This window comes from Lissotriton vulgaris, chromosome 7 (genome assembly GCF_964263255.1).
Source record: "Lissotriton vulgaris chromosome 7, aLisVul1.2, whole genome shotgun sequence".
Lineage (NCBI taxonomy): Eukaryota > Metazoa > Chordata > Amphibia > Caudata > Salamandridae > Lissotriton > Lissotriton vulgaris.
The window spans coordinates 1,076,382,300-1,076,403,843 of record NC_141695.1 but is presented as its reverse complement, the minus strand read 5'-3'; the positions used below and the strand labels follow the sequence as shown (position 1 = coordinate 1,076,403,843).

Here is a 21,544-nt window from a genome sequence, read left to right as displayed (position 1 = left end):
CAAAAGAATCATGGGCAGAGCTGGAGAAATGTGAACAAATGCTTGTGATGTAAAAATCCCATAAGCTGACAACTTGCATGTTGATTGAATGGAAGTTTTTCCGATTCCGGTAGACCTGTTCTCTGGTGTGTAGTGGCACTAAGGCAATGTGTACGCCATCAATTGCTCAAGCCACATGTGATAGGCGATCCAAACCATAAAAGTCACCCTTCACATGTGCTAAATCCTGCTGCTGTGGAAACTGCATGAAGCTGTTGATGTGTCTCATCATTAAAGATAGGACTTCTTGTAGCACACCACTGAAAGCTGGCTGTGACATTCCAATATATACTGCCACAGCTTATTGGAAGGACCCTGTGGCAACAAAATGAAGTATTGCCTTGAGTTTGACAATTGGTGTAGTAGCAGTGGAATTTCTCTTGTGAGGCTGAAGATCTGGTTCCAGCTAATGACATGAATCCACTATAGTGTGCCTATTCAATCTGAATTTCTTGATTATTTCTCTCTCTTCAATGGTGGTAAGGTCTGGAATTGGGTGGTACACCCAAGACTGTCTTCTTCTCACTCTCCCAGAGTTCATATGTCTGCATTGGAAAATGCATTTGAACCTTTGACACCTTTTCCACAGCAACATGGTTAGTCATTAACACAACATTCATGTAGTTCTACAAAATATATATGGTTTAGCTACATATTTTATTCCAACATTTGCATTTTGGCCTTTATGCTTCACAAATTACATTTACAGCCTAACAAAAAATGTACAATTACATAAATTGTAATTAATACATTTCAGATGTATTATTGGCACGATATTATTTTTAAAGAAATATCTTCCTCTAAAAACACTGCCAACAGAGGTGTAAACAACACTGTACTAATATTGCTTTCCAGCACTGTAATGCACTACATATAAATGTTTATATTTAAAAGAATGAGTGACCATCAAAGTTTGAATATGTAAACAAACTAGCCCCCATTTTGAGTGGTGGTAACAAATGTAACAGTCCCAAACACACTATTATAAACTTCTTAAATGGCGGGTGCCTGACCTCGCAGATATGACATTTGGAATCAGACGGGTGCAGCAGAATGTCGCAGTGTAGTGGGCAGTAAACTCTATGACGGTCACAGCCATAGGCTAACTTTGGTGAAAGTAGAGTATGAAGGACAATGGCTGTGCCCGTCTATGATGATGATCGCATATGTAGCGGACATGTAAACAGCAGTTGGACTATGAAGACCTCCTCCACTTTTGCTGCTGTTTGTCACCTCTGGGAACAACGATGCCAGGTCAGCTAGGTGAGTGGGCCACTGCCTTCTCACCAAAGGAGCTGGATTTGCTGGTATAGGAGGTCCTCTTCCTGTACGGACAGCTCTATGGCTCTTTGTATTATGGAGTATGCAGTTCCTATTGAGAGAGGAAGGAGGTTGGAAGTCAACTGAGAGAACAGCTCAGGGGATCTGATTGTTCAGAAGCAAGAGCGCTCACACACCCAAATGCGTGTCATGCTTCATCATCAGGCAGCTCCTCACTGGGCCGGTGTTGCAATGCCAATGGACCCTCGGGAGGCTCTTTGCCAGAGTTCTTTTCGTTTTTGCCAACTTGAAGCATGTGAGGTGGTGCTCTTTGTGTAATGAGAAGTGGATTGGTGCAACATGAGTCTAAAAATAACTAAGGAGAACCCTAACCTTTTCAATAAGTGGATCCCTTTTTATGGTTAAAAACAATGAATCTACCTAACTTAATGAGCTAACAATTCATTTAATTTTTCTTCCATTTCAAAGTATGTCATGTCCACACCGCAGGCCCCGTACTCACAATGGCCACTATTCACTATGCCACAAGTATGTGTGTTTAGTCTTTAGTAGTTCACAATCTTTTGCACTGATCAGAAGTAGGTCACATCACCAACTATGTAAGAGGCCCCTGGGCTCTCTGATGTCACAGGCCTGAATGGGTGAGTTCACACCATGACATGAAATGGGGATAGGCAACAGAAAGTGTGTTTTAAGATATTGTTTTTGGTCAGTGTGTGACAATATACATGTTGTATGCTAACTAATGAGTTATGCTAGTGCTAGTTGTAGAAACATTTGTTACATCAAAACATACAAAAACTCACCAAACCATTTATTTTTTCTTTCATTTCTTGTATCCATATAAGTTAACACCCTTCAGAAGTGGGACATGTGTAAGGCGATCTCCAGGAAGTTGTGGACCTTGGAGGTCTGCAAGCGTCACAGCGTCCATAGCCGCAAGAGGTGGGAGAACCAACGACGCTGGACCCAAAAGTAAGCTGAAGTCCAACTCCAGCAAGCCTCTCAACGCGCCGCACCCTGACATCCCTAATGACCCGCATTCTTGTGGCGATGTATCCAGAGTTTGATGGGTGGTTGAGGCCTAACAGCAGCAACAAGGGGGTAAGTTCTTACCTTATAGGTTCACATGTTACATGACTCTTTCTTTTGTTACAGCCAGGATTTTTACCATCAACATTAAGGGTGACCCATATCTAATGCACAATAAGAGTTCTTGAGGGTGTAAGTTTTTCACAATTTATATGATGATGCGCCCTGTCTATTAATTTGTTGGAAAGGATCCCACCTGATTCCAGTTCAAAATCATTGGACTGTTCTGAGCAGACACATAGCTGCCTACATTTTACATATACATCATGTTGTATGATGGCATGAGGAACAGTTGTACGAAGCAGCCCAATAGTATTTATTATATCAGGTGTGCTGCTCCATCACTTATATGGAAGATATAATGGTAGCCCTATTACATGTAACATAGCATACTAGGCACTTATGATACAGTGGATGTACCAAATGCCCCTTTGGTAAGTTGGGTTTCTACAAAAACAAGAGTGAGCTTGTGATCCAAAATTACTAGTGACATCAGTATTAATGGCTATCTTTTGGAATCAAAACATGCCCAAATTGTGTTTTGCATAATACATGTTAAAAGTGACAGATTAGCATGATGTCCCACTCCTTCACAAATATGCGTAGGTAAGGCAGTCTGTTTTGTGACAAATAATTGTGATAGGCATACAATTGTTGTGGAAACACAGACAGGAATGTGTACACAATGGTGACATGTAACACATACCCTGAAGAATTTCTCAATGTCCTTTGTCATCCAGATGGTGAAGCAATGAATGACCTTAAAGGGATTTTACAAGATGAAAAGTTCCATCACATGTGTTTAGGAGTATCCCATAAGGAAAAATTATTATCAGGCCAAACTCATGACTCATTAGGCAATTGTTAAAACGCATCAAACTATAATATGCTGCATATTGTGATTTATATGCGAGTGTTTGATGTAAGTATTATATAGGATTAAGTGTATGTAAAAACTGCTGCAATGTTCTAAAAACGTTGCAATACAGTGAAACCCAGCATATTCAGTGAAACAATTTCAAAAAGACACAACAAACTTTAAATAGCTGTAGGCATTTAGGAGTGAAATGTGAAAATATGTTTGCTCTGCACTGAAGTGTATTAGAAATGTTTCAAGGGATATGTATTTACTTATGCTATAGCAGCCATTTGTCAATCACCCCAAATCTTTGTTTCTTACTGTCTTCAACAGCCCAGGTAGCTACATAGTATGTGATACATTGCTAACCTACTTCAGTACATAATTCATGTATAATTTTAATATATACTTTAGGAACTTGGAGTAAGTGTTATCATTGTGAAATGCCAAAACAAAGGTAACCTGCTTTCAGTTTATGGTAATATTGGTACAACTTTGCAGTATTTGTTGACACACATTTATTCATATTTTACTTTTTGAGAATGAACATTATGCACGTTTTAGGGCCTTGTGAACACACTGTACAAAGGTATTTTGGTTGATATCCTTTTTGGTGTTATCAGTTCACTGTTCTAAGCTACAAAAGACAACCGTTCAGTGGTGTGAAACAGTTCCTGGAGATACATATTGATGGATAAGAGAGAAGATCATACATGATATAGGAGCTATCATGGAGAATGACATAACTGTGACCAAATGTTTTCTGAAAATGTTGCATACATGCATGAACTTATGCTAATCTTGAAGCAAAGTTTGAGAGCCTTGAAGCAGGTGAAGTCTGAAATCTTTGAAGCGGTTTTGTGAACAGTGATGAGTTCTGATTACACAGATTCAATAAAACTATTGTATGCCATTTAAGCATCATCTGGGGCATGTGAAGGAGAAGGTGCCAACATCTGCAGGGGAGTAGCTGACTACAGTATTCCCAGTGCTGACACCACCAGCATTGAGGGACCCAATGGCCCGATGGGTGAGGGGAGTGCAATGGAGGCCACCAGCAACTCCACATCTTATTTGGAGTCCTCCTGAATGAGCACTCCCTATTCCCTAGTTGTGACAGACCCTACTTCATTTGTTATACCTGCATCCTTGTCCGCCATCCAGAGTACCATCTCCCCAAGTTGGCCAAACCAAACCCCCTAAAAGGCATGGCCTCTCCTTCTTTCCAGCCTCTGTCCCCCTGACAGCGCTGAGAGAGGAAGCTATTGACCTCCTCAGGAATATATCTGTAAGCCAGACTGCACTACTGAATGCCATCCAGAAGCTTGGTTGCCAATTGCAACAAATGGTAGCCTACATGGAAGGCATTCAGAGTGCTATGTCTGTCCTAAAGAGGTCTTTTCAAGGTTTAGTCTCCTTACTGACCATAGCCTTCCAACCATCTTAATCTTGTGCCTGACCTCCCACCCTGTCCCATCCAAATGTCCTATTCCAAGACCTGTACCAAGCACACATACACCTTTTCACACACCCACACACAGACACATGCAGCACACCCACACATAAAAACAAACAACACAAAAAACGCAAGGTGTGCATCCAGACACCACCCTACCCCCAGCACAACCACAGACACTGCACCCATCACCAGACACATCCACCACCCCCAGCGCAACAACAGACACTGCACCCACCGTCAGACACCTGTTCCATCACCAAGACAACTGCAGGCACTGCACCCACTACCACAGACACATCCACCACCACAATCACACCCCAGACAACGCACCCACCACCACACACACATCCACCACCCCCAGCACAACCACAGACACTGCACCCACCACCAGTCACATTAACCACAAGCGCACCCAAGACACCGCACCCACCAGCACAGCCACATTTACCATGACCACACCCAGCACTTCCACAGGACACACCCACAATACAGAAACACCCACACTTACCCATACAACACACCAACAAAGCAAGACACACCCAAATGTTCACGACACACACCAGACCCACAGACACCTGCACCCTCAACAGACACATGCACAACAGGTACTTCCACTCCCTTTATCTCCCAACCCTAACTCCCTCCCGACCATCCTACTCATTTTAATTTTCCAGTGAGAGTCTTCTGTTTGCCCTTCCCCTGTGCCCTGTCACACCCATACCCACCCCTCACAATTGTGCACACCTATCCACACCCAACCCATCGCTTTAATCCCCAACCGGTCCATTCCACATGCAACCTACCCCTCAAAAGACAAGACCCATCCCTACTACCCCCCCCCCCCCGGTACCTCTAAAAAAGGCAAAGGCCCCTATTCCAAAAGTAAGACCACTCCTCTCAAAAAACCCAGTCATAAACCCCAAACCACCCCGAAGCCCCCCTCCCAAACCCATGACCACCTCTCCCAAACCCAAGGGCGCCCCTCCCAAACCCAAACACTCCCCTCCCGAATAACATCTTTGATGTGCATGACCTGTCTATTATATGCCCCTTCCCAGGTAGGGTTCCCTGTCAGTGCAACGGAGGCAAGTTGAGTGCCACAGCACACCTGTGCACAGGACTTCGTTGAAACAATTCGGACTGGCATTTTCCTTGTTTAAAACAAGTTAAGGAAGTGACATCACTGCAAATAAATCCCATTTTTTCTTTTCAGCAAGTTTGTCCTGGCATTAATATTCCTCTGCGATTGTTTGATTCCTAGCAATGTTCCAGTGTAAAATTTGTAGTACATATTTTTCTTTAGCATGATGGCCAGCACTACTACATACTTTTTAAATTTCTACTATTTTAATTGCATATACTGGCTGTGATGGTCATTTGAATTTAGGTGCAGGCATTCAACATAAGAGTGGACTCTTGCACCAATAAATAGATGTTATTTAAGGACATTTTATTACAGGTGTGTTTGTTTCACTTGATTACTGATAAGTATGTACACATATGCATTGCACCTTGTAATATTATGTGCAAAGTGAAATTGTAAGCAATATAGGACTTGCACTACACAAAAGGAAATTTTACATGGATGAATATGTAGCGTGCATCAAATTTGAGACAGTAGTTGATTTTCCAGGTAATGTATGAGGTGAGGGTACAGCTTGTCTTGAGCAATTTCTACTTGCGGTTACATAGCATTTATCCCAGTGGCATGTGATGCGTATGTTTTTATTGTGTCACTTTTCATACTTTATTTACACACACCTGTATGGTGTCTTGGATTTTTTTTACTTGCTATCCTTTTTTGTGCAAGTGTCCTTTTTTGAAAGGCAACAGGCACTAATTTATGAACACAATGTGGTAATACAAGTGTGTTACCTTAAATGTCTTAAATGTCAATATTAGAGACATATGCATTACACATTGGTATGCTATTGCTTGGGTGAGTAATTTAATAATCCATGAGTCCTGGGCATATATGAACAGCCAAGTGAATAAGGTAACAAGCAATGAGGAAGGTTACCTTCATTACTGGTGACGACGGTGATTATTTGCATCGTGATCAGCCAGCAGCAGAGGAGGATGTGTAGGATCGGGTTCATGGCGGCACACGATATGTGTTCCACTCTGCCAACTCAGGTGTGGAGGTTTACCGCCACAGTAGCTTTGGCAGGAAGGCACATCCTGATTGGTGCAGTGGAGAAACTGGCAGCCCTCCCTCCGACAGCCGCTTTTGCCTATTCCATCGTCAGCGCGGTAGAGATTTCCTGAAGGTGACGGAAGGACTGTGTCGGTCTTTCATCTATGCAATAGCCAACCTCTAAATAGGGTTGGTGGACCGCCAAGTCAGTGGGTGGGGAGACCGCGGAAAAAGCCTCGGCAGGATCCGATCTGTACAAAATCTAAATCAGGCCCTTAGTCTCTCCACTTTCATTTAACTGCAGTCTCCTTTTGCCAGAACACCTTGAAAGCCTTCAGCAGGTCTTTTTGAATGTATCTGGAATCACAACGCCCAGTATTAGGAACACAGCGCAGGCCAGCACTTTAGAATATGAATCTTGGTCCTTGAAATGATGGTTAGTCGATTGTGTCCTCTCATCCCACATACTAAGCTCATCATGTACATTATCCATTCGTTTTCTAATACTAGATTGTTAGCCTCTCTTGACCTCCTTGTCTTGGGGCTGAGCATTTTAGCCAATTTTAGCAATTTCCTCTTACTGCTGGGAAAATATATCAGATAGATTTATTGTGGTCCGCAAAAGACACAGGTCTTACTTAGGAAGTCATCTGAATCATCAAGGTCAGGTGGGATGGTCTGCATGGCACAAACCATCACTTCAGATCCATCAAAAAACAGTGCACAAACAGGTATTCCAGCAATTATGTCTTCTCCTTAGTATCATATTAAGTATGTCTAAAGATGGGGTCATCTTGCTTTTTTTACTCGTTATTTATATTCTTTAAATGGGCTGAACATTTATACTCAAGCTAGTGGTAAGTACAAGTAAGGAGGGATTTTATTTTGTATTCAAAGATAGGCAGAAGGTAAAAGTAGCATATGTACCAAAATAAACAGTTATAACACCAGTTGAAAGTATGCGACCCAAGTTTTAAAAATATTTTTTTTAGTGTGAACAAAACTGAAAACCGCACATCATAAATTCCTGAGAATGTTCTTTAATAAGTATGAAAACGTCTTCAAATGTAATGCAATTATGAATAACACAAATATATAAAATTATGTTTTATTTATTCATCACATATAAAAAGGAAGAATATTTTGATTGAATATTTATTCCTAAGGTTCTTCTACAATAATTTTATCCAGCACATCTGGTTTGTTTGGGTTGTTCTTGAGTAACCAATTCGCAAGCCATGTCTGCATTGTAAAAGAAAAATGTAAGGATATTATCACTTTGAGTCATTGAACCTCACACAGTCATTGCTTAAAAGTATGTTCAAGAGAGATAATACATTTACACATTTATATTACATTCCAGAGGAGAACTTCAAAAAACAGTTTCTAAAATACGTTCCTTCAACAGCTGCCATCACAAAAGAAAAAAACATAGATACAATTTCTCCTTCGTGAACATAGGCAGTAATACTATCATAAATGTAAGTTTATGTGGGAAAATGTCCCTTAAACCAGATAATTAAAACCCATTAGTAAAACTCAATATTACAACAACCTTAAATAAACAAAATGCCACAAAATACCATAAGATCGATAAGTAATTACAAAACACTTGACACCTTCACAACATCTTTAAAAAACATTTTCAACCTTGCTAGTGCATAGGCTACATCCATGTATTGCATATGAAACAGGAACATTCTAGCTGCAGATCTAGTCTTTACATTATATTTAAAAGAAAAATAGATTTTAAAATGTTACAAAGTGGATTTAAAAATCAAAGACAGTCCAATGCAACATTTAAAGTCATTAATTGCCTATTAAACCCATTACTACATAATCCTCCTGAGTTCTTAAAAGATGCTATCCTGGCAAGGTGCGATTGGAGTGGATGAAGACCAATTCTGAACGTTAAAATTGTACTGCACATTGCATGATTGGGCAACCCATGCAAAAAAGAAAGGGAGTATTGGATTCTCAGGATTCACATAAATCAATTGCAGAAGGCTTTTGTCTTAGATACACCAGATCTTTTTCTCTCCAAACCAACATCCCCAGCTTCATTAATTCATTCTTTGAAAGGGCGGTAGGGAGTGCAGCACTATGGTTGTTTATTTGTAGAATTTGTGCCATGTCTTGCAAAAACTATTTAACCTCTTCGGCCCGTCTAAGATCACTTTGTATTATTTCATATCTACATCAGGTTGCTACATTGGGTGCTCAGCCTGTATTCATTTATCCCAAAATCTCATGCAGTGAACAAGAGTATTCCCTGACCATGGTTTCAATCCAGATTCCATCCTGATTGCTTCGACCATTGCACATTTCGGAAGGGAAAGCACATTCTTTAAACACAGACTTCCATCTTTGCCCAATTTTGGAATCCACTCAAACCCAGAGCCTCCTCCCTGTACAGTAACTGTGTGGGAACCATCGCACTGTGCTCAAACCTCCGATGGTTGAGAATGCTTTAGATTTTATGATATCAATGTGCAAACTCCAAGAAAGAGATCTACTAAAAGTTCGCCCCAGGTACTTATATTCTGTTACTTCCTCAACTGGAGTATTTCCAATTGTCCATCTGTTCTTTTTGCCAACTATCATAATTTTGGTTTTATCAAAATGTATTACAAAATTATAACTTACACAATACTGCTTGAATCCTGTTAATTTCATTTTAATGCCAATGTAAATTTTGTCTAAGATTATTAAATCATCTGCATAAAGAAGTCACGGGATGGACGGCTCCTCTGTTTTTGGTGAACATGAATGTTTTGCCTGTCTTTTAGGCAGATCGGCTAAATATAATGTGAAAATTGCTAGGACCAACACACACCCCAGGCGCTAAGAATTCTATATTTCCTTTCCTTCAGAGACCACTTCCCTCCCCTTCGGCCACCATTACTCTGGCCCAATTATTTGTGTGGCATTCTCTCAAAAGTTCTAAAATATCTCCAGGGATTTCCATAATTTTTTAATTTTGACCACAATGGTTTATCTGGTCGAAAATCAACAAAACAAGTGTAAAATACTCACCCCACTTCAATTGCTTAACGAATAATTGCCCAAAGGCTAAAATAATGTTCAATAGTAGAATGACCTTCTTTGAAGCTGCACTACTGGAATCAAATTCCCCTCTTCAAAGCATATTCTAAGACTACGCAATAGTATTTGTTCATATATCTTAGCCCCTACATCTATAAGGCTGTTTAGCTTGCAGTTTGTGGGAGCCATAGGGTCACCCTTTTTATGTAAGGACTTAATATAAACCCCTTTCCAATTTGAAGGGTAAACATCAGTAACTGTAAAAGCTCTATATGCCTCAGAGATAAATTTTATCCACCAGCCCAAATTAGATTTTGTTATTCTTTTTTGCTGGCAGATCAATGGGTCCTGCGTCTCGTTAATGTATCTTTTACTGATGAAACAAAAAAGAGCGCTAGGGCCTAATCGGTTTTAGGGCTTATTACCTTGGGGGCAATGTCTCACTTTTCCTTATATAGAGTAAACTCTAGCCATAATTTCTGAGGCACCATACTATATTCACGTTTATCATTCACTGAGTACCATATCTTATCATCCTCCCAAAAATTTAACATCTTTTCGTAAAAGTGTAGACATAATTTCCTCTCAAATCTCCTTATTCAATATTGACTAATTATGTCTAATTTTATTTTTATACTGTTTTTGCTGTCTTTGAAAGTCTTCTGAAAACACAGTAACTTTCTTAACTTTTGTTCATCAATTCACTGTGACCATCTATTCCTTTTCCACCCAATTGAACTAAGCAGCATTACTTTCATAGATTTCTTCTGCCAGTCATTATTCAAACACGCAGCCAAAGATTTTATGGCATCCAAGTACTTATTTACAAGGTCCCCGTCATGTGATTGTAGGGAATATGGATCAATATTGTTTAGTAAATCTGTACCCTTGTAAGCGTTTTGTGATTTCCGAGAACAGGACGGCTTGCCGGATGTAACAGGGCAGCCAAACAAAACCGATCAACTTCTTTATGATGCTCATTTCCAATCAACCCCATAGGGGTTCAGTGGGGAATATTTGAAGAATGGCTGGCCCTATAAAATCAATATATGTATATTGTGTTTCTACACTAGTCAGTGTTTCGCCATTCAGATACAATGATCAGTCATTTAACTTACTTTACCATATCTCTGGGTGGCCATGAGATTTTACTAAGGAGGCATGAAGAGGAGGCCAAGCTGCACATCTCACATCAACTTGTCCTATAAAATGGCACCTGAGATGACTGAGATTAACGAACTGTTAAGAATGTGAGAACCCTTAATAAAAATAAACAACACTCGCACAAGTGATGTAAACACATAAGCGACCTTTACCCCCAAAGACCTGGAGGAGAAGTGTGGAACGGAAATGAGGGTTCTGAATCACCGGTGGGTTACAGAAACTTGCTCAAGATAAACAGAAGAGGAGGCCTTCCATGCTGCCCTATGTATCAGCTGGCATAACGGGCAATAGATCGACCTTTACCCCCAACAGTAGCGTGGCAAGGATGCCTGTAGCCACAGTGTGAGCATGAAAATGACCTCTTTTACAGCTGCCGGCGAAGGAAAACACAGCCATTGTCAGCGTTCAATGGGCCCCGCAGAGCTCTAGGCCCCAGTGCCACAGAAACAATGATAGCTACGTCCCTGTGCCGAACCCCCCCACCCCCCAACTTTACGAAAAGAACATCATCATCGGAAGGAAATAAGAACAGATTCCATGCACCTGCAGAACACATGAAATACATACAATTGGATCAGCGGGCTTATGTTTGCACAGCTCCGTCAGGCCAGCCAGCAGCGTAGGATTCACAAAGAGGCTCAGGTAGTCTTTGGCAGCTTGCCCAACTGGAATTGGTTCAATAATCACTGAAAAAAGAGAAACGCTTGTTAATTGTCTTCACTTATGCAAAAAAGAAAAAAGGCTTTTAATTCTTGGCACCAGTAAATACAAAAATGTGTTCTTTGCTTTATTAAATCGCAGATTTGTCATTTGTCAGTTCGGGAAGCGGAGAAGAGAGGAGCGTGTTTCATTCTGCTAACCGCCATGTTTTATTTGATCCTAATGATGGCGTCTTGTATTATTTAAGCCTTGTTAAGCTGGTTTTTCTTGAAACATCAAGGAGCACAAGGAAGCATGCACGTATTTAGCTTAAAGAACGCAGGCAGAAAAAAAACCAGACAAAACGAAAATCTTTAATTCAATGCAACTTAACCTTAAGGAAATCAAAGCCCATAATATGAGAGAAGCAGTTTAAATATTAAAGATGGCAGACCTGCCAACCCACATAATAGCAAGGGGGTGTTATCACATTTGTACGTCGCATAGTCCCTTGCAAGTAAGGGAATAATGCATTTGCACCCATGATGGATGCAGAAGTAGAAGCAAAACAGCTGTTGGGACGCTCACTCATTGGGTACCACATGTTAGGTGCGCACAGTCAGCGTGCCCCCTGAGAGTGCCGCTTAGGAGTAAGCATAGGGGACCAAGAGACTGATCAGGAATACACCTGCAGGTGGGCGAAGTCACACACTTCACTGGCATGAGGGTGGGGGGTTCCCAGCTCCCTCCTAAAACTCTCCCACTGAAAGAGGGAGCCGAGATTTCAGAACTGTCAAACTTAGTGCTTGAATTAACCGCAGCCAGTGGCAATTAGTTAGGCCGCATCCCAGTCAATTGTTATTTTGTACACCATGTCACCTCAGTTTGGACCCAACCATATGCAAATCAGTGTTGACCCTGCTCCAATGGGAACAGTCCTGTCAAAACTGCCAGCTCAGGGCCTCCCTGAACCGGAACACTGGCAACCTAGGTAGGGACAGTTTTGCCCAGATTTGGGCTCATCTGCCAGGAATAGCTTCGATCCAGTGACACAATGTGCAAGGTACCCACGTCTGGGCATACTCTTCCCACTTAGGGTGACGCACTGAAGTATACAAAAACTCAGCCACTGGTAATTACCCTGGGGCGACATCCCTTACTGAGGTGGCATGGGTTGCAAAATAACGATGGACTGGGATTGGCTCTTAGTAATCACTTTATGTATAATTTAGTACTCCCAGGACAGGACATTGTTTTTATTAATTGGATGCACTGTCCTCAACTTTGCTGGGTGCACCAGTATAAGCTGCACCGCGGCGCAGGTGTGGGTAGTTGGCAAATATGTAACTGTTCTCAACTCCCAAAGAAGGCAGGGCGCCGGTCTGGAGAGAAGGCCTTTTGGGGCCGCCATGAAATCTTAATTCACCAGGATTGTGATATGAAATGTACTTTCTAAAAGGCACAGAAGAAGCTTGATTTAGCCAAATAAAGAAGAAAAGGTAGTGCCCCTTCCTGAGGTTATATCAAATTAACCTGCTTCTTGAGACCCAGGTTGAAGAATATTTTCCACTTGAAGGATTATAATCTTGTGAAAGGGTGCTTTGCCTCCTTAATGACCTGGCATCCTGGATCAGAGACCTGGGCTTGAACAGCAACCACCAGCAATGTTTATGAGATAGAAGGGGATTATTGGAGAACCACCAAGGCACAGTCAATCCTAATTCATCAGGTCATATTCACCCTGTGGTGCTTCAGGGCCGGCTTTAGAGAAAGTGGCGCCCTGTGCAAAAGCTGTTTTTAGCAATCCCCATGACCTCCATCTCTACTGAGTCCCTCCCTACCAGCATCCAATAGAGTCCCTCATCTCTCCATAGCTCCTCTCTCACATGCAATTTATTTGTTTAATAGCGCTATTCATACCAATATAGGATGTCAGAATGCTTTACGTCACACACATATTATACAGAGACAATGAATCATATGTGCGTAAATCCGCCTAAAGGAATTGCTACTTTTGACAATTAGGTGTAGGAGCTTCCATACTAGTAGGCAGTATATTTTGAGAGTGTTTGTTCTGCAGAAGCGCAAACCCAGGATTTAAAAAGCCCCACAGTAGTTGGGGTAGGCTTTACTAACAAGAATGTATTTCTACCTACCCAAACAAACCCTTCTTAACAACATTACCATTATGAAAGACTGGGGGAAAAAGCATAAAGTTCTAACCTATACCATGCAGTTTGCAAGCTGCATGACATTTTAAAGTCACTGTAAAATCACCATGTTGTCTGGCCTAAATGGGTTCAACACAGCCAATAAAAGAGGACAGCGAAGGGGGAAATATTGTCTTTTAATGATATCTCACAACCTAGTACAGAGCATAATGGTTTGAAAACAATAGATTAACTCCAGGCTTTATTCTTCCTTCTTTCAAAGGTTCTGTAAAATGAAGACCGGTTCTGTCAGATCGTGTCGTGGAGACTCCTCCCTTATTCTGGGCCACAGTAAAAACAATAAAACAAAATCTAACAAACAAAAAATGTCTTCATCGCTCTCCATGTCCAGTCCACTTCTTTGGTTGCTTTTAAGACTTCCTCCTGACTCTATTCAGCAAATTGTTTATTTGGTGAAACCTCCCTATAATCCTTTAGTGCCCCTGATAACACTTGCGGATTGATGTCTTCCTTAACCAACTCATCCTGATTATCTGTCCACTCAGTTGGCTTGATAATCACCACAGCCTCTGCTCAATTGTATCTCTCACTAAGAGTTTTCGGGTTAAGACTGGCCCCTTATTCTCTCCCTGCCCGTCTGTATTTCAAAATGCTCACTCATTCAGATTTATACACCCTAACCCACAGGGGTCAACAGAAATTAAATACACCCTCGTTGAGAAAAAGAATGCACACACACACACACACACACACACACACACATTTATTTATTTTATAGTCTAATAAAGCTCATAGCTACACAAAAAGGGTTACCCGGCGCTAAGCATGACAAAAAACCAGAGTGCCAACTTAGTATAGGTATGTCTTCAAGCCTTTGTGGAACACAAGCAAAGAAGTACAGTCCCTGAGGGATTTGGGAAGGGAGTGCTACAGTCTTGGACCCAGCTTGCGAAAGAACACCCTCCCATCCGGGCAAGATGGAACCTACATACAATAGAAAAGGCCAGGACGGAAGATCTCAAGGAACAAGAAGGGATGTAAGGTATCACAAGGTCCTGAATGTAACGTTGAGCTATTCTAGCTTTGCCATTAAACATTTAGCAGAGTGACCTAAATTGAATCTGTTTAGAGACAGTGAACCAATGCAGCTCCAAGAAGAGATGTGAGAAGACTGAAGCATGATTAGGAAGCTCATACAGCAATCTGTCTGCCTTATTCTAAGATCATCACCAATTTCAGCACAGCTAAACAAGTGGAGGTGACCTTAAACACCTGAGGTTTCATCAACAGTGTTTTGTCATGGACAAAACCTAGGTTCTTAACCTTGGAAGAAAGAATGGATAGAAGTCTTAAAGAGTCGAGGCAGTGTTGGGGGCCCCAGAGTGCAGTGTGCTTACCCAGGACCATGACCATGTGTGTGTGTATATATATATATATATATATATATATATATATATATATATATATATATATATATATATATATCCGAGCAGCTTCTGTCTCTCCAATGCGGCACACAGAAATCACGGACCACCAAGCAGCTTCGAGCAAATTGGCAAGTTTATTATATCCTCTTAGTTTCAAGTGGCATGACGCGTTTCGGGTAACGAATACCCTTGATCACATAACCTTCATGCAGTACGAGGTAACATTTAAATACTCATTTTTTCATTTCAAGACACTACGTGACTATGGAAAGTGAAGAAATACTTGTGGTTTAGATGGCAATTACACTTCCTTTGAGCACATATTGGTTACATTATACATAATGTTTTTATCAATATAATGTTCATTTGTCGGTATAATATAACAGCTTAAATGCATAAATATCCGACTAACTGTACGCAAATAAATAATTCTAATAATCCATGCAATGTATTTATAAAGTTATTTACATTATTATTTACACATTATTTACACATTTCATACATATTTACAAGATAAAACCTGTTATAAATCATTCTTATAATGCAGAATTAAATGTGTAAACTCCCAGCCTAAATGCTGCTATGTCTGTACAAATTACGCAATTGTTTGGTTTATACTTTTCTCCCCGTGACTCTTGGATATTTCACTCCCAGATACCACGGGCCTTGTGCAAAATTACTGCCTAAATGCAGTTGCAAATGTGCAAGATTAATATGTCCACGTCTGCTAATAAAATTTCATAATGTACAAGTATAAAACCAATTATTACAACATCTCGACACCTGATCTCAGGTGTCAGTAAAGTGCTCAGTAGATTAATTCCTACTAAAATGCCAAAGTGCTTAGTGCTACAGTAAAAAATATATATAATGAGTAACTCTTAAAATGACCGTAGAGATGAGTGAATATTAAAAAAATGTATTCATCTACATGTCTATCTCGGCAGTATCTAGGGAGATTATGTAATTGTAATCATATCCCTTCCTCTATGATTCCACCAATTGTCGTCTAGATTTTAATCATAGTGTTAATTGCTGCAAGCCTGCAGGATTGTTCAAGACAGTTGGTAATGACAATATTCTTTATAACATTTATGATCTCCTCCAATTTATTAGGTAAGAGGAAAAAAGGAAAAATCATATGTCAGTAAATACAAGCAAATCAGAAAAGAGATATTCTAAAAGAATGTATGCAGGTCTTCAGTATTGTTCAGGCCATAAGGAAATTTGCTGTTTAAATTCAGGATATATTTTGTCTCCAATTGTCTTAATAATTTCTCCCTATCTCCATCTCTCCGTGGTATAGGGACCTTGTCAATGACATAGTATGTAAGACAATGAATGTCTTTATTGTGCACAGATTTAAAATGCCGCAAGACGTTCCTGGGTAGAAAGAACGGGAGGGACACAGCGGGGAATCCGGGAAAGGATTTATTTTACATAAGCATCGGCATGATGCGTTTCGGGCTGTGCCTTTTTCAAATGCCTACTCCAACATCGCTCACACAGCAGTTCCTTTTAATTAGTCCCAGTCGTCTACCATGTGGTCGTCATCCAGATGGGCGGAGTTAGAGTCACAAACGGACCCGCAGCTGCATCGGCAAAACTGCGAATCCCAGCATGCACCTCTCACGGCATGACAGGTAAGTCACTCAGCTCCACTCTTATGTATCCCTCCTTGGGTACTGGAATGCCTAAAGAACGTTGTTGGGATCTGTGGCGAACGTTGTTGTGGAAAACAAATTCCTGACCCGGGTCCCCAAGACGCCTTCAACCACACTAACCACGGTCACCTCGGCCTGAAAACATGGATGTACCAGTCCAAAAATCTCTGTGCAGTCACAGACTGCAACTTGCAGCGGCTCATCTGCCGATCGTGGCTGTGGTGGGTCAGAGTCAAACCATTAACATGGATATCGAAGAAAATGCCGAAGCTGTCAGCTGGCTCTGTCCGCGTAGGAAAGCGGGTCTCCTCCAGCGCACCCAGGGCTTAGCGTGCATCATATGCCACAAGACGTTCCTGGGTAGAAAGAACGGGAGGGACACAGCGGGAATTCGGAAAGGATTTATTTTACATAAAAGAGCATCGGCATGACGCGTTTCGAGCTTTGCCTTTTTAAAATGCCTACTCCAACATCACTCACACAGCAGTTCCCTTTAATTAGTCCCAGTCGTTCTACCATGTGGTTGTCATCCAGATGGGCGGAGTTAGAGTCACAAACAGACCCGCAGCTGCATCGGCAAAACTGCGAATCCCAGCATGACCTCTCACGGCATGCCAGGTAAGTCACTCAGCTCCACTCTTATGTATCCCTCCCTATATATATTCACTGAAAAAAACAAAGGTTACTGGGACGTTACAGTTAGGCTCAGATATCACTCATGCAAAACCAGTGAAATTCAGCTGTTATAGTTAGGAGACCTAACTATAACTCACGCCCCGAAATACACTGCGTATTGCCTGACATATCATATCACTCATGACATGGTCAGTGACATCACTGATTACATCACTGATAACATCAACCAGTGACTGGGAGTGTTTTCAAAAAGTTTATGAGTTTTAAACATGTATACCAAGGTGTTATGGTGAATCAGTGGGTGTATGAGTGCCAGTATGGATGATTCAGTGGGTGCATGACTGACAGTATAAGCGAGTGGTTAGGTGTCTCAGTGAATGTATAGGTGAGTGACTGGTTGTGTGAATGTTTGTATCAGTCTGTCAGTTGGTTTCTAAGTGGCTGTATTGGTGTGTGAGTGGGTACTTGAGTAGCTGTATGGGTAAGTGATTGCTTGTATGAGTACCTGTATGGGTGTCTGGGTGTTTGTGTTGGTCGGTGAGGGTGTGACTGCCTGTATGGATGAGTGAGTAGGTTTGTCAGTCGCAGTTTGGGTTATTGAGTATATGTGTGGCGAGCTGTATGGGTGACTGAGTGTGTGTATGGCTATGTGGTTGAGTGAGTAGATGTGTCAGTGATATATGTGTGAGTAACTGGGTTTGTGGAAGGCAGTATAGGTGAGTGATGTGGTGTATGTGTGAGTGAGTGAATGTGAGAGTGGCTGTATGGGTGAGTATGTGCTTGTGTCACTGACTGTATAGGTGAGTGAGTATGTGTTACTATCTGTATGAGAAATTGAGTGTGTGTGTGTAACTGTATGTGTCAGTAAGTGGCTGTGTGATTGATTGTATGGGTGAGTGATTAGGTGTGTGAGTAGCTCTATGGGTGACTGACTCTGTGTGTGAGTGGCTGTATTGGTGTATGAGTGGATATGTCAGTTGCTGTAATAATGAGTGAGTGGGCGTATGAGCAGCTGTATGGCTGAGTGAGTGGATATATGTGTAGATCTATGAATCAGTGAGTGGGTGTGTAAGTACTGGTATGGGCCTGTGAATGGGTATGTGAATGGTTGTGTGGGAGTGCGTGCATGAAAGGTTCTATGAACGTGTGTGTTGGTACGTTAGTGATTCTGTTGATGATTTCATCAGTGATGTAATTTGAGATGTCATGAGTGATGTCATCGGTGATGCTGAATTTCACTGGTTTTGAATGAGTGAAATCTGAGCCTTACTTTGACGTCCCTGTATCCTTTGTTTTTTTTAGTGAATTTTTAAGTTTTTAGGTCTTGCCTGGCGTGAACAGCGCGCACGCGCTGCGCTCGCCATGTGAGGGCCTTTTGGAATCAATACGGATTCACGCGGACGAACGGACTAAAGATGTGCTGGTGCGGTGTTTCTACGCGATTTCGCTTGTTTTTTACAGGGAATTACATGCAACATCAGATCATATAAGTGACTGTGCAATTGGCTAGCTGGGGATTACACGTGACTTCAGATCATTTAAGTGACTGCGCGATTGCCTAGCGCTCCTCTGTAGACAATTGTGGTGTTTTGTGGTGTTCTGTATCTTGTTATGTTATGTTATGTTATAAAATTTATAGAGCCCACAGCTGCCACAGCAAAGTGGCGTCCCGGCGCTGTATTGGACAAAATAACACAACCAGAAGAGGAAATTAGACAGAACCAAGATTAGAGTAATGGAAACAGAAAAGTTTTGATAGCTCTTCGGAAAGACAGTATGTCAGGTGTAGCACGGATGTCAACAGGTAGTGCGTTCCAGAGACTCGCTGCCAGAACGCCAAAGGAGCGACCGCCCACTCTGGCCCTCCTGAAGCGAGGGACACAGGCCAGAAATTGACCCGTCGAACGTAGTACTCTAGCAGGGGTGTAGTAGGTAATTGCCTGTGCAAGGATAGGAGGTGAAGAGGCTTTTAGAATCTTAAAGGCCAGGCACAGAGCTTTGAACTTGATCCTCTGTCCGACAGGCAACCAATGAAGATCGTAGATGGTGCGACTGGCGGAACAGAATTTGGGCAGGCCTACTAGCATTCTGGCGGCTGCATTTTGCACACGCTGAAGGCGTGTTAAATCAGCTTGGTTAACGCCCAAAAGAAGCGAACTGGCGTAATCCAACCTAGAGAGTACTGTAGCTTGGACAATGAGTTGTCTTGTAGGAGCATCGAAAAATTAAAAAATGGGTCTGAGGCTCTGCAGCACCCCAAAACAGGTCCCAGCAACTCTTTTAGTATGGGGATGAAAGTCACGTTGGAATCAATCCAGACCCCGAGGTTCTTAGCCTCTGTCACAGGAGTGGGGGCTTGGCCTAGCTCCGGTGGCCACCAGTGGTCTCCCCAAAGATGAGCCTGTTTACCCAGAACTAAGACCTCTGGTTTTTTTGCGTTAAGTTGGAGACAGTTCTTCGTCATCCAACTGGCCACCTCCTTTAGGGCTATCTGAAATTTCGGGGCTTCAACCGCAGGGTCCCCATTTAGTGCAACCGCTAGCTGGGTGTCGTCGGCGTACGACACCATGGTTAAACCACAGTTTTTTGCAATAGTGGCTAGCGTCTGCACGTATAAATTGAAAAGAGTCGGCTGAGAGCCGAGCCTTGCGGGACCCCTTGGGAAATGTTGCGTGGGGCAGATTCAAATGGGGGGGGGTGGAGACTTTAAAGGTGCGTCCAGATAAAAAGGAACAAAACCATTCTAGTGCGGTATTCTCCACACCGGCCTCTTGTAGTCGTTGAAGAAGGATGGGATGGGAGACAGTGTCGAAAGCGGCACTGAGATCCAACAGGATCAGTGCCGCCGTCTGTCCTGCGTCTATCATCTTCCGCAATTGCTCCACCATGGCCAACAAAGCAGTTTCCGTGCTATGGCCTGCGCGGAAACCATTCTGGGATGGATCCAGAATGCCTGAGTTTTGAAGATGGTTAGACAGGATTTTGTTGGCATGTGCCTCCGCAAGTTTGGATACCCATGGGAGGAGGGAGATGGGTCGATAATATTCAGGCTTAGAAGGGTCCAAGGTGGGTTTTTTAAAATAGGGATAACCGTAGCCTGTTTCCATTTACTGGGAACAGTCCCGGACTCAAAGGATAGCCCAATTAGATCGAGCACAGGAGGCAAACAAATCTCTGCGGATTCATTGAATTGTGCAGGTCTTAAGGGGTCAGCGGGTGAGCCTGATTTAACTTTTATAGTAAGGGCTTTGAACTTTTCCTGAGATGGCTTAGGTATAAGCCAGAGAGATCTAGTGATCGTGGGATTGCTTCCTAAGTTGGTTACAGGTACAGTTTGCGGAGGGAATGACAGGTAGATCGCCTCGACTTTCTCTACAAAGAAGGCCGCTAGCGTTTCGCAGTGATTCAAGGAGCGTTTTTCTATTGCCGCCGTTTTCTTGCTGATAAGGTCTTTACAGACCTTAAAGATGAGTTTTGTCGGATTAGGGCTATTCTTAAACTCCTCGGAGTAGAACGTGGCTCGGGCTTTGCATATGGCTCGGTGGTATACTTTAATACTAGTCAAGTAAGTCTGCTTGAGGTTGAGATCATAAGACTTACGCCAGGCTCTTTCTGCTCGTTTGCAGGCAGTCTTAAGAAGCCTAAGGGAATCATTGTACCACGAGCTAGAAGGACCAGGTCGAACTTTGCTCCATCTAGCAGGGATTAGGGAGTCCAAGGCTAGGGTCAGCCACTCACAGAAGTGGTCGTATCCCAGCGAGGCATCTTTAGGAGGGTCAGGAGGATGCAATGACAGAAGCTGATGGAAGTCAGCCAATCTCAGTTTTCTCCAAGGCCGCTTAAAAATCGGTGGAGTGGAGTTCTTAAAAGGAGAGATGTTGCATATTAGCTGAACTTCTATTAGGTGGTGATCTGTCCAGGCCATGGGTCT

At 42.2% G+C, this 21,544-nt stretch overlaps 1 protein-coding gene across 1 annotated transcript in view; it reads right to left on the bottom strand.

Moving 5' to 3' along the window:
- Window positions 1–7,891: 7,891 nt before the first annotated feature.
- Window positions 7,892–21,544, bottom strand: part of NME5 (NME/NM23 family member 5) — a 110,703-nt gene continuing 97,050 nt past the window's right edge. The window contains exons 5-6 of the mRNA XM_086928850.1: window positions 11,644–11,762; window positions 7,892–8,109 (exon numbers count right to left, since the gene is read on the bottom strand). Of these exons, the coding sequence (XP_086784976.1) occupies window positions 8,029–8,109; window positions 11,644–11,762 (200 nt within the window). The 3' untranslated portion in view covers window positions 7,892–8,028. The remainder of the gene's footprint in view (window positions 8,110–11,643; window positions 11,763–21,544) is intronic.